The sequence below is a fragment of the Oryzias melastigma genome, linkage group LG16 (genome assembly GCF_002922805.2).
Source record: "Oryzias melastigma strain HK-1 linkage group LG16, ASM292280v2, whole genome shotgun sequence".
Lineage (NCBI taxonomy): Eukaryota > Metazoa > Chordata > Actinopteri > Beloniformes > Adrianichthyidae > Oryzias > Oryzias melastigma.
Window position 1 is genome coordinate 21,780,286 of NC_050527.1, and position 12,782 is coordinate 21,793,067.

The window sequence follows — 12,782 nt, forward strand, 5'->3', positions numbered from 1 at the left end:
ATAGGATTATCATGAAAAATCACCAGCAATCTTTATAAATAAAATAAATATATAATCTAAGGAACATACTTTTAATTTTCTCGCCACCCAAGATGAAAGAAGTAACTGAAAACGGTTACACCTCTATGGTTGTGGAGCAGACTAATCTTCAAAAGTGAATAAGCAGGAAGGATGCACCTGCCTCGGGGGCGTATTACAAGCCAAGCACACGACTTCATTCATGGTGAAAAGAGCCTTCTTCCACAGCGGTAACTGTATGGAGAAACATAACACTAATGAGAGCGTACCAGACCCCATCTGGGATGTTTTTGTACACAATTTAGTGACACTTCTGTCTGCAGGCATATCCACTCAAAGCATGCTGGGAGAAAATGTCATCAACTTATACTATAACTGCACTTTTTATTCATTCAATTTATTTAAATGCATCAGCAACTTTATATCCACTACATCATTGTATTATTGTAATAGCATTTGTTTTATATTAAAACCTGCATTTGAGCCACTTTAGTAAAAAGCAAATATTTGTTCAAAATTGGAAAAAACAAATTTTTCAGAAAGATGGTAAAACAAATTATTATTTTGGAGAGAAAGCTTTAATTTTAGTTTTATTTTTTAATCATTTACAGCAAACATGACATTTAAGGGATTTTTTTAAAAATAGTAAAACATTATTTTCTAACAGGGTTGGGACTTGATTAAAAAAAATTAACGAATTAATCGCAAACCTGAGGAAAAATTAATCAAGATTAATTGTGATTATAATTTTTTTACAGTATTTGCTGACAACTTATATCTGTGAATAATTACAAAACAAAATTTACATGACATGACAACTCGCCGGACCATAGATCAAATAGTCCACTTTTTGTGAAAATGCAAAAAAATAAAAATAAAAAAATAACAAGATTCAAGTACTAAAAACAGATTGAATATTTATTTATTTTGCAAATAACCATGTTAATAGTGGGAAAAGATCCCACTGAAGTGTTTTAATGCACGCTGTGGATGATCGCACTGCTTAGGGAAAGAGAAACACTGCTGCTCCGAGAGGTGCAATTAATTTGTGTTAATAAATATTAAGGCGTTAATCATAATTTGTTAATTACATGTGTTAATACGTCAACATGCACGGCCCTATTTTTAAATTAAAAAAAATCAGACCATAATAATAGTCTCCTTTTGATAAACATAATATTTAAAAGTTTCATTGTTGTATGCAAAATAGCTAATATGTCTTTGATTCAAAGTAATAATTGAATCAGTTACTAGTAGATCTGGATGTTTGTGTATTTTCATTTCAATTTTATGACTAATTATTCTAAGTTTGATATATATATCTCTGTAGATATATATTTCTTTTTTTTTTTGCCTTCTTAAAATCCTGATTGTAATACATCTTTTCTAAATCCAAAAATTAACACTAGAAAACAAGTATTTTGTTAATATATATATATATATAAAATCGGAACCCGTGAACATTGAATTATTTAAATGTAACAAATAAAAACATTGTTTTTATTAATTTATTTGTTTACTCATTTATTTTAACCCTAGATTTTAATTTTCTCTCTATTATCTTCCTTTTGTTTAACACATTTGAACCCATTTTGAAGAACTTCCGTCCATTATTTTGCATTTACTAATAAATGTTTCAAAATTAGAGCAAAAAGCTTTTTTTGCAAAGGAATCGTGGCATCATAAATGTAGTCCAGCAGAAAATAACCTGCTGACGATCAGCTCTGTGGGGCTGAAAAATGGAAAGAATTCGGTTGGAACAGATATGTTTGTTCACACGATGAAACGATTCCATCTCTTTCCAAAAGTGCCACACTGCTGTCAGATGTGAGGTCAACAATAAGGAATGACAGCTCGCTTCATCCATCAGGAGGAGAAACAATAACTGAAAAAAGACTTTCATTTATTATGTTCTGAGCTCAGAAGACCTTTAAATCTTTGTATTTCTCAGTCTAAACATGAGTAAGTAAATTAAGGATGCTGGTATCTAGTGTTCACAGTGATAAAAGCCATTAAATGTCAGAGAAAACGGTTTGTTATTTGACCTCTTATCACCGTGCCACACCAACCGTAAACTCCAGACAGTAATCCCCCCCATCCAGCACATCCTTTTTCCCCTCTGAAGCAGTTCGTTTCAGTTTCCTCTTCGGCATAGTCTAGTTTTAATATGTCCAAAGCAGACCAGACTAATAAGTACTAATTTATGTCAAATTTTGGCTCTTTGCAGCCGCAGCGTTATCAGGTCACCCTCTAGCTTCTGCTCAACATTCAATTAAAGTCCTTTGTCCCATCAGAGTAGATCACATCAGAGCTGCACCTACTGGCATGAGAGACTGCCCGTTTGCTCCCTTTTCTGCTGGACAGTACAAAAAGATTAAAAGACGGGTTGCTATGTGACCACAGTGTGTAACCGGAGAAGATGAGGAGACGCGGATGCTGCAAGCCAGCTCTGCTCCTCACAAGCTGCTGACACATATCTGATCAACCTGCTTTGGTGCAGGGGCTCGAGATTCCACAGGTGCTGCCTCATGTGTGGGCGGCCTGGCCAAGGACTGGGGGGTATAAAACCTGAAAGTGGTTCTGCGAGCGAGGGAAAAAGAAGAGGACGGCCACGAAACCCAGTGAATAACAGGCAGAGCCGGCCTACAGATTCCCTTTAGACATCCAGAGAGCACACAGACAGCTGCAATGAGTCACAGCCCGGAGAGGATTTCATCCTACCGCCGTCACTTTGAGGACAGCAGCAGCTCAGCCTACCAGGTCAGGGTGTGCAGCCCTTCCCCAACCAGGAGAGAGTCCCGTCATGCCTCCTCTGGCTACTCTTCGAGGGCCGGGGCCGTGCGTGTGGAGTCAGTGGGGCGGCGGACGGTCTCTGCAGCCCGCAGGTCACGGGTGACTGGAGTTGGGTGAGTGTCCCCACACTTCAGCTTTTACTGTGCTGCATTGTTTTACCCCCCCCCCCCACACTGCTTCATATTGGGTGTTCTTCCATATGTATGTGCATGAGTTTGTGTCGACAGAGTGGGCGCGGGGGCCATGCTGTGCGTGGGGCCCAGCGGAGAGCGGCCCATGGATCTGGATGCAGCTGCAGCAGAGAACCAGGAGTTCCTCAGCACTCGATCAAGTGAAAGGCAGGAAATGGTCGTCCTCAACGACAGATTGGCCGTTTACATTGACAAGGTGAAAGTTTAATGCAGAACATAAATACAAAAGCAGTTTATGATGTTTTGTAGCAAAAAAACTGTATTTATATCTTTGAGAGTGCTGGGCGTTTTGGTTAGAATTGTTTCTCACGATATAAATTATTTTATATCACAATATAACAAAATAACGTATATTTTCAGTTATTCTCTGATAAAAATTGACAAAAATTTCATTATTTACTTTTCTCTTTCTATTTTTTTAAGTAACATGTAACTGAATTTTCACAAATGATGAACATTTTTTTTAAATGCACAACAATTTCAAGTTTCTCTAATTTTAGCAATGATTCAATTAAATATTTGTAGTTGATGATTCGATTTCATTTTGGTTCATTTTGAATGATCCAATTCACCTTTGATGCAGTTCAGCCCACTGTTGTCTGTCAACATGAAAGGGAAGCATTATTAGAATATTCTACCACACTGTACGGTACCATGACTTTGCTGAATTCAAAGTATTTCCACACATTGGACTGGAATGATGGTTGATCAGTTTTTGCTTCATCACATGTGTGTTCTGTGATGCACTTTTATGCTATAGTAAAACAAACTTACTGTATCTCAATACAAATGGTATTTTCCAACATTGATTATCGATTTATCTCCTTTTTTATGGTTTAGGTCGATTTGATTCAATTCTGCCTGATGGATCTGGTTGGATAATAGGAATATAAATCTATCCATCGAGGTGAAGCAGGGAAATGTGATCAGTTCTTTTTTTTGTTACAGGTTCGATCACTTGAGCAGCAAAACAAGTTACTGGAAGCAGAGATCGAAGCCTACCAGAGCCGCTTCGAGAAGCCGAGCGGTCTGCGCCTGTTGTATGAACAGCAGCTGAAGGAGCTGAAAAAGATCGCCGACCAGATGAGAATCCAGCGGGTGAGGCAGATTCCCCCAGCTTCATTCTCTTCTGTTTCTTTTTTACATCCACACTCAGTAGGGCATGATGTTTTACACCCCACTGATCTGCGAGATTCAGCCTAGCAACGATACAAGACGTCAACTTGGTGTTTTCAAGGTTTTCTATCTGGTAACAGGCTTATTTCCAGCAGGCACGCAGAGAGGTGCCTCAGTGTGCCGAGGTGTTGCGGAGTACAGCTGTCATCAGCTATGTTTTATGCACAGATGAGATGACTTAATTGCGCATTTGCAGGCACTGTCACAAACCCACAGAGGAGTGAAGCTGAAATGCAAAAGGGGCTTATCCACATTTTTCACACATCCCTGCACTCACCTTTAAATTGAACAGAAAGGTTATTACTTCTGGCTTCTTGGTTTTCAGGACGTTTCCTTCGCTGCTAAGGAGTCCACAACTGCTCACCTAGAGGCAATCAAAAGCAGATATGAGGAGGCAGTGGAGATGAGGAAGAAGGCCGAGTTTGATATTGAAGCTTTCCGTCCAGTGGGTGCCATTTTCTCTTTCACTATTCTTCCTATCAGTAACATGCAAAAAAAAAAACCACAGTTACTGTTTTTAGGATGTCGACAAAGCCACATCCTCACGCATCACCTTGGAGAAGAAGCTGGAGCAGCTGGAGGTTGACATCGAGTTCTTGAAGCGGATCCATCAGCAGGTGCATGTTGGGGCTGGAAACTACTGTTGAGTTTACGCACTCTTGGATGACTCCTGAACATTGTTTCTCCACAGGAAATCGAGGAGCTCATGAAACAGATTTACTCAGCTCACGTTTCAGCTCAGAGTCTGTTCGATCTGCCTGATCTCGCTGCTGCGTTGAAGCAAATCCAAACTCAGTATGATGACATTGCGGCCAAAAACCTGCAGGTAAACATATGAGCGCATGATGACACTTAGGAGAACAAGGAAACTGTGAAAAGAGTCTTCATCAATGGGCTTTTCTCAATTTTAGGAAATGGATTCATGGTACAAAAACAAGTTTGAAGATTTAACCCAAAAGACTTCAAAGCACGTTGATAAGGTTCGAAGCATTCGAGAGGAAATAGCTGGTGCTAAAAAAGATGTAAGTATTTAAAGCAAGTGTCAAAGTCAAGGCTCGGGGGCCGGATCCGGCCCTCCGGGTGATTCTATCCGGCCCTCCAGATCATTTTATTTTATTGTTATTAATGGCCCGATGTGATCATGCACTTATTTCTAACTTGTATAATTTTGACAAAATAGAGAGTAAAATATTGAAAGTTATTTAAGGTTTAAGTTGATTTATTCTGGAATAATATTCTTGCCTGCTTTTATTCATAGTTGTGTTAAAAAGTTACGTTTTTAAAGTTTAAAAAATGTAGTTTTAATCTGTTCAATAAATGTTTATCCTGTTCGGCCCGCGACCTAAAGCGTGTTTTGGGCCCCTGTGCCAAGAGTTTGACACCCCTGATTTAAGGGGACAGAATAATAAAATTAAAAACCAATTTGTGCAACAAAATATAAAAAAATGAAAACAATGTCCCCAGATCCAAAATAAAGAACGTGATTTGGACTCCATGAGGACTAAAAATGAAGCTCTTGAAGCTCAGATCCGAGAGAGGCAGGAAAAGTACAAGAAGGAACTGGAGGACCTGCAGGTAAGACTGACCCGTTGATGTTGTTAGGTCTAAGCTGTATGAGCCTAACCTCTCATTAACTTAGGTTATTGGATGCATGTTCTTAACTAACAGGCTCGAATTGAAGCCCTCCAGCTTGAGCTGAAATCCACCAAGGGGAAAATTGCACTGCACCTGCGCGAGTACCAGGAACTACTGAATATCAAGATGGCTCTGGAGATTGAAATCACTACTTACAGGTAGATGAAGAGCAGCCATAAATTCAGTTTACTGTCACCCGTTTACAGAATAATAAAACATGGATTTTTCTGTTTGTCTTGCAGGAAACTGATAGAGGGGGAAGACCTGCGGCTCTCTGGCATGATACAAACCTTGTCTCTTACCAGCTGTAGCATGAGTGCTGTTGGTGCTGGTGTGAGCCTCAGTGGAGGAAGCATGGACGGTGTAGGTGGAACGGGCGGGGGACCGATGGGACGTAGCAGAGATGATGTTGGAGGCGTAGGGGGGGACCGAGGAACGAGTAGAGGCCTAGCTACGAGAGGAATGGCAGCTGCTCCCGATATCGATGGCCTTGTTGATAGAACAGATTCTCAAGGTTACAGTGGCCGGACGGATATTTCGACTGAAGTAGGCGAGGAGGTCATGGCTGGTAGTCATGAATTCGGAGCTGGGACCCAAGATGTTAGAGCAACGACTGGGGGTGTGGGTATTGCTGGCGGCCGTCAAGGAGCAAGCTTGGCTTCTGGAGACCTTGTTCCTGACACTAGCACTGGAGGAGAAGGTGATGGTGTCCGCTCTGGGGCTGGAGGCTTGGTGTCTCAGGGTGGAGGTTTAGGACTTGCTGCTGGAACTTTGGGTGCTCAGCCTGGAGGTCTTGGTGTTGGGGCCGGAAGTTCCGAAGCTTTGGCTGGAGGTCTTGGTCCTCAAGCTGGAGGTCTTGGTCCTCAAGCTGGAGGTCTTGGTGCTCAGGCTGGAGGTCTTGGTCCTCAAGCTGGAGGTCTTGGTGCTCAGGCTGGAGGACTGGGTATTGGGGTTGGAAGTTCCAATGCTCTGGCTGGAGGTCTTGGTACTCAGGCTGGAGGACTTGGTCCTAAAGCTGGAGGTCTTGGTACTCAGGCTGGAGGTCTTGGTGCTCAGGCTGGAGGTCTTGGTGTTGGGGCTGGAGGTCTGGGTCCTCAGACTGGAGGTCTTGGTGCTCAAGCTGGAGGTCTGGGTGTTGGACCTGGAGGTCTGGATGCTCAGGCTGGAGATCTTGGTGTTGGAGTTGGAGGTCTTGGTGATCTAGATGGAGGTCTGAGCACTCAGGCTGGAAGTCTGGGTGTTGGACTTGGAGGTCTGGGGGCTCAGGCTGGAGGTCTGGGTATTGGACCTGGAGGTCTGGGTGTTCAGGGTGGAAGTCTGGGTGTTGGACCTGGAGGTCTGGGGGCTCAGGCTGGAAGTCTTGGTGTTGGGGCTGGAGGTCTTAGTGCTCAGGCTGGAGGTCTAGGTGTTGGACCTGGAAGTCTTGGTGTTCAGGTTGGAAGTCTTATTACTGGTGCTGGCTTTGATTCTGCTGCCGCTCATTTGGGGACGTCTGGATTCAGTACTGAAGGTGGCAGCACTGTAAGCAGCACTGGAATAGCAGTAGGTGGTGATGCTGCAGCCTTAGCTGCCAGCATGGTAGGCCTGACAAGGACAGGTCATGACCCTGAAAGAGGACATGGTGTTACAAGTGAAGGGAAAAGCCTTGGGGATGGAAGCACTTTACTAGATTCTAAAGGAATGGGGAAAATTGGTGGAGGCAAAGGTGGCTTGAGTGGTGCCAGAATTGGATTTGGATCGGATGGATATGATGGCAACATTGAAACCTATGCAGAGCAGGCTGTGGAGCTGACGGAGAGAAGGACAGTGCTTATTAGGTAAAGGTACCACCAGGTATCTTTTCCCTGATGGAACATTCATGTTTAGAAAGTGCCTGGAGTCTTAAAGACTGTGATGATATTTCTGTGAGAAGCAGGGTTAAGGTGGACTCACATCTTAAAAAACATCTGTTTCTCCTCCTCTACAGAACAATTAAAAAAGAGGATGATGTGCTGGAGATGGACCACCAGGAACAGACCTACACCATCACTGGTGCTGCAGGTGACTCTGATGCCGAATGAATTCTCCGTTGACTTCGTTTCACTCTCAAATCTCCACGCCCCTCTGAGCTTTGCACTGACCAAACCCCGTGTCTGGGCTCTGACCTTCAACCTTTGGCCTGGACAAACACCCCAAGTGACCCTTGCTCAAGGCTTAAACCCTCAAATCATTGGATTTAAAGACAACTCACTTGAAACACCATGCTCTCTAAACCTTTGTGTGTCTTGCACTCCCACTTATTTCAGCTTCAAATAAAGCCATCAGCATTTGATTACCTTGTCTGTCTTTTATTTTCAGCTGTTTTTGAGGCTTTCTAGTTGATAAAAGATTATTTGACAAAAACCAAATTTTTCCTAAACTGAAACAGTTGCTTTTGTTGTCTAAAAAAGGGGGGAAAAGGGTTGAAAAAAAACATTTAAAGAGAAAGACAAGGACAGAGACACCTTAGGGTCAAGGCGTTCGCCCTGACACTGACTAGACCGCTGAGGACTCGGTCAGTCAAAAACCCCGTGCAAGAAAGTGACAGCTTACAGCCGTTTCCTGTCCTCATTCCATCCAAATCCACACCTTTTTCTTCTGCAGCTGATTGGGAATGATTGGATGTGGCCAGGAGATGCCAAACACGCTCAATGTTCAGTTCAGGGGCAGAAAAAGGGGGAAATGCAACAAATCACAAAAAGTGTACAACAAAATCTTTTTTATTAACGGACTCAAGCACAAACCAGAAAACTTAGAGTGAAATGGTGGAGTGTCTATTATTTTTTAATATTAATGGAAATTTTCAAAATAATACATGAATTCAAGATTACTAAATAAAATTGCAAAATTAGCAAAAAAGTGATAAAAGGAAATAAAGGTGAAAACAAGAAAATGGAATTAACCACTTGATGCTTATTAATGCAAATGTGCATCAAACCACTTTGGATCCAAAATTATCTTAATTTAGCATTTACTGAAACAATCAAAATAAATTAAGACATCAAGGGGTTAATTACACTACTAATCGCATTTAAGCCAAATATTCTGATTCTTATTCCTCTTTTACACAATATTTCTACAAAATCATCTCACCAACTACTCTGGAAGTCAATTATCTTCAGTTTGCGTGGATTTTTAATGCGAACTCAAGCTGAAAAATGCGCAAAACTGAATATTTATTTCTGTTTCATCCTTATAGGGAGTCGACTGACACTTCAGGGGGAAAAGCCAGTGACATTGTGGACGTAAATAAATTCTAAAGGAGTGTGCGTTTGTGCGCGCTTGTGTGCGCGCGCGTATTTTTTGTCTGAGAAGCGGAGCTCTCCATGGTGCTTTATTCCGCAATGAATAAAATCGAGTGTGGTCCTAATTCGTCATAGTAGGTTCAAATGAAAAACATGTTTTCCTACTTCTTTTTTTAATCCATAAAGGACAGTAACAAATGTGTAGCAAAATTCTTACACATAAATAATTTCAGAAATAATAATTGAAAATAACATCAAACATTGAAATTTCCTAAAATGATTTGATTAAATCCCAACCTTTTCTCAGAAGGGAGCACAAAAATTTTTGCGTTGTCCTCAATTCAAAACAACTTTATTTTAGTTAAATTAGAAACGCATTTTGTTGCCTTTGAATTCAGAGCAAAATCCTCCAAACAGGAGTCAAAGCTGCATGTCTGGAAACGCGCTCTTTGCCATCATAGTTGTTTTGCTCACACGTTCAGTTTGCAGAAACAAGCCTCTCTGCCTGCTGGGTCAAACTTACTCCCATGAGAAAGATCCTGTTTCACTTTAAGCGCTCACAGAAAAGGCCAAAAGTTGTGACTTTCTTTGAAACCCGCGATTTTCTGTCACTTTGTGCGTATGCTTTGGGTGGCTAAATCCCAATTAGGGTCGGCTGACACGCTGCTCTATTCACGCACAGCCATGCCTGCATACATTTGCCTAGGAATGAACTCCTCAAATAGATCTCCCGCTAAATGCGCCGGACAGCAGAGAGAATCAGCCTGACTGACACCTTCTTTCTGAAGCGCTCGACTGAGAAAAGGTATGAATTTATAAGGTACACCGAAACATATCAATTCACGCAGCGTCATGCGCCTTTTTATCCGCGCGCCCTCATGCGAGAGAGGGCGCGTTGGAGACGCGGCATGGAAAAGCCCCGGCACCAACTTTCAAGACTTTGAATGCAGGAGCGGTGCAGCCCACTTTGAGAGGGGGAGAAAGGGAGGCACTGGGAATGAAATCACGCATGAACAGCGTTGAATCAGGTGCCATTTACGCGGCTCCTCTCTAATGCGATTTTGAATATTAGTCTGGCTTAAAATCCCAATCATGTCATCTGGTGGGAGTCCCATACAAGCATAATTACTATTCAAACGCGTCGCTAATGTCCCACCCGCATCAAAGCAGCTGGTCACGGTGCAGCTTGCGTCTTTCCTACAGGAAATATACATTTTTACGCATGTAACGTAATCATATTTTGTTTAAATAAAATAAATATATAGGGTTTTAAGATAACTTATATAACTTTGTATGTTTAGAGAGGTAAAAAAAATGTAAAAGGGTGTTAAAACGACGTGGGAATCAGTGGCACGTTGGGACAATGTGCTGAATAGACCCTAAAGAAAGTTTATGGGTCGACATAAAAAATGTGTTTTCTGCTGAACTCAGAGGGGTCTTAAATGGTCTGCCATTGAGACCCAAGCAGGAGAGGTGGCGGTGAACCTTTGGCACCCTGAAGTATAGCCCAGTCAAGGAGCCTGAATGGAGATCCCTGGTGGGGCATTGCTCTCTGTATTTACCGCGTTGCTCTGCAGACAGGTTGTTCTTCTATATTCATGGCTCATTAATGGCCAACCAGTTCAATCAGAGACCCGACGGTTAAAACCCTGAAAAGAAATAAATGGCAAGAATAAGCAAAACCGCCCATAAAACCGTCTCCCTCCTCTTGTAAACTCTTTCTATTCAGGTCGTTATTTAAGTTCATTAAAGACGGAGTTCGTTTAAGAGAGGCGCACTTGCGGAATGCTGTTGATTCTCTTCCAGATGAGAGATCCTACCATGTAATTAATGTGTCTTTTTTTAAAAGCTTCATTCTTTTAAAAAGTAAATGTGGACAATACCCTCCGGTCAGGCCATTTGATTTCATTTAATTTTCCATCCCATTTGCTCCTAACACTGCCTCCGCTCTGACACCGAGCCATTTGACGGCTCTCCGGGGCTCCGGGACGCACAGCGGAGGAGAACCCCGGCCACTTCTAGCCCGTCCTGAAAGTAAAGCTCCTTTCTTCTCACCCCCTCCCTCTCCATCCTTATTCCTAGAATAATTAATTGCACTGTGAGAGCAGTGCGGGTCTGAGAAGAGGCGTAGGGGTCGGATGGGATGGGAACCAGTCGCAAATGGCAAGGCGTTAATAAATAACCGCTCCGCGCAGTCGGGCGCAAACTATTGATGAGATTGTTCGCGTGTCGTTTAGGACAATTTGAAAAGAGGGGGGGAGAGGGGGAAGGTGGTGGGGTACACATTGGACACCTGAGGAAGAAGGATCCTCATGTTGGCAGCGCGCGCTCCTATAAGAAATTATAGTTTGCAAAGCTGCAATTTCATTTGATGAATTGCGCAAAAAAAAATTAAGTGTAGTATTTTTTGTGACTTTTTTATTTTTATTTTTTATTTTATTTAGAGCGGGAGGGGTCATTTTCTGGATCAAGTATTGGTCCTTTAATCTTTGCGAAGTCAGAATCTGGGGTAAATAGTGTTCGTGCACAGCAGGCTCGTGCGCTCTGCTCGGAACAAAAACTCCAGACGGCCTCGTGCAACCTGCTCCTCAGAGATCACCGGACTCTCCCTCTCGATCACGTCCATTGAAAGCGCGCGTGATCGACTCTAGCGCATCACCCAGATCGAAGTGTCTGCATGGATTCAACGTTGATAGATTATTATTATTATTTTTTTTAGGTATTTGGGGGAATAAAAAAAACACAGAAATATTGCATACATGCGCAAATATTAAAATATATATATATAATAAATATTAATAAAACATAATTTTACTATAAATTATGTTTATTTTATTTTTTGTATTCATATTTAATACATGCGTAAAAATGACTAAAGATTTGTCTGTGCTCCGTTTTCTTTTCAAGTACTTGCTAAATGAACATGTTGAATGTTCGAAATGAAAGCCCACAAGTGTGCGCGCGCGCTGGGAAGATGCTGATGTTGTTTTTCTCGCTGCGTCTCTCCTCCTGCTGCTCCTCCTGCTGCTGCTGGCTCTCCCTCCTTCAGTACCTGCCCGATCTGAGCCCGGCACACGCCGAGAGTCAATAGAAGTTAACAAGTCCTCCAACTTTCCTGCTCCTTTTGTTAAACTAAGGACAAAAAAGGGAGGAGGGAGAGCAGGGGCCCTTTGAAGTACGCAGAGCCTCAAGAATGCCAGCCAAGTAGATTTAAAGTAGCCCCTGATTTCCAAACTCCGGGCTGAAGGGGAAGAATAGAGAAGGCAGAGGATTTATGGAGAAATTATACAGTGGATTTGTCAGTTAAAATATCGGAACTGTCTGGAGGACAAAGCCACATGCTGAGGATTAATGGCCGCTCTGGACCTTTGATTCCGCACTCTCTTTTCTTTGGCCTTGACAAATTGGATTTCGGGGATGGGAAGGTCGCCCGGCTCTTTGTGTCTCTTGACCGGTTTGGAGCATTTCATTATGCGGCGGAGTGAGGGAAAGTGTCCATGTGACCAGGCCGCTCCGTTCTCCTTCTCCACGCAGCTGCTGGGAGAGCCCAACTCTCTCACACTCACGCACGCGCACACACATCCACTCACTGCTGCTGTAAACTCAGGACCGCTCCCCCCCATGCAAACCAGCATAACCTCTCTGCTGCTCCTTCCCATCTTCTCCAAACTGCAGCCACACACTTGCATCCCTGGATGGGGAGGTG

At 42.6% G+C, this 12,782-nt stretch overlaps 1 protein-coding gene across 1 annotated transcript; it reads left to right on the forward strand.

Annotated features, from left to right (window-relative positions):
• Positions 1-2,425: 2,425 nt before the first annotated feature.
• zgc:172323 (uncharacterized protein LOC564165 homolog) lies at positions 2,426-8,265 on the forward strand. The gene is made up of 11 exons (XM_036215700.1): positions 2,426-2,924; positions 3,039-3,198; positions 3,951-4,100; positions 4,504-4,623; positions 4,700-4,795; positions 4,870-5,004; positions 5,090-5,200; positions 5,643-5,753; positions 5,847-5,971; positions 6,056-7,630; positions 7,780-8,265. Exons 1-11 carry the CDS (start codon positions 2,707-2,709, stop codon positions 7,871-7,873), a joined length of 2,895 nt encoding a protein of 964 aa, XP_036071593.1. The 5' UTR covers positions 2,426-2,706; the 3' UTR covers positions 7,874-8,265.
• The last annotated feature ends 4,517 nt before the right edge of the window (positions 8,266-12,782 follow it).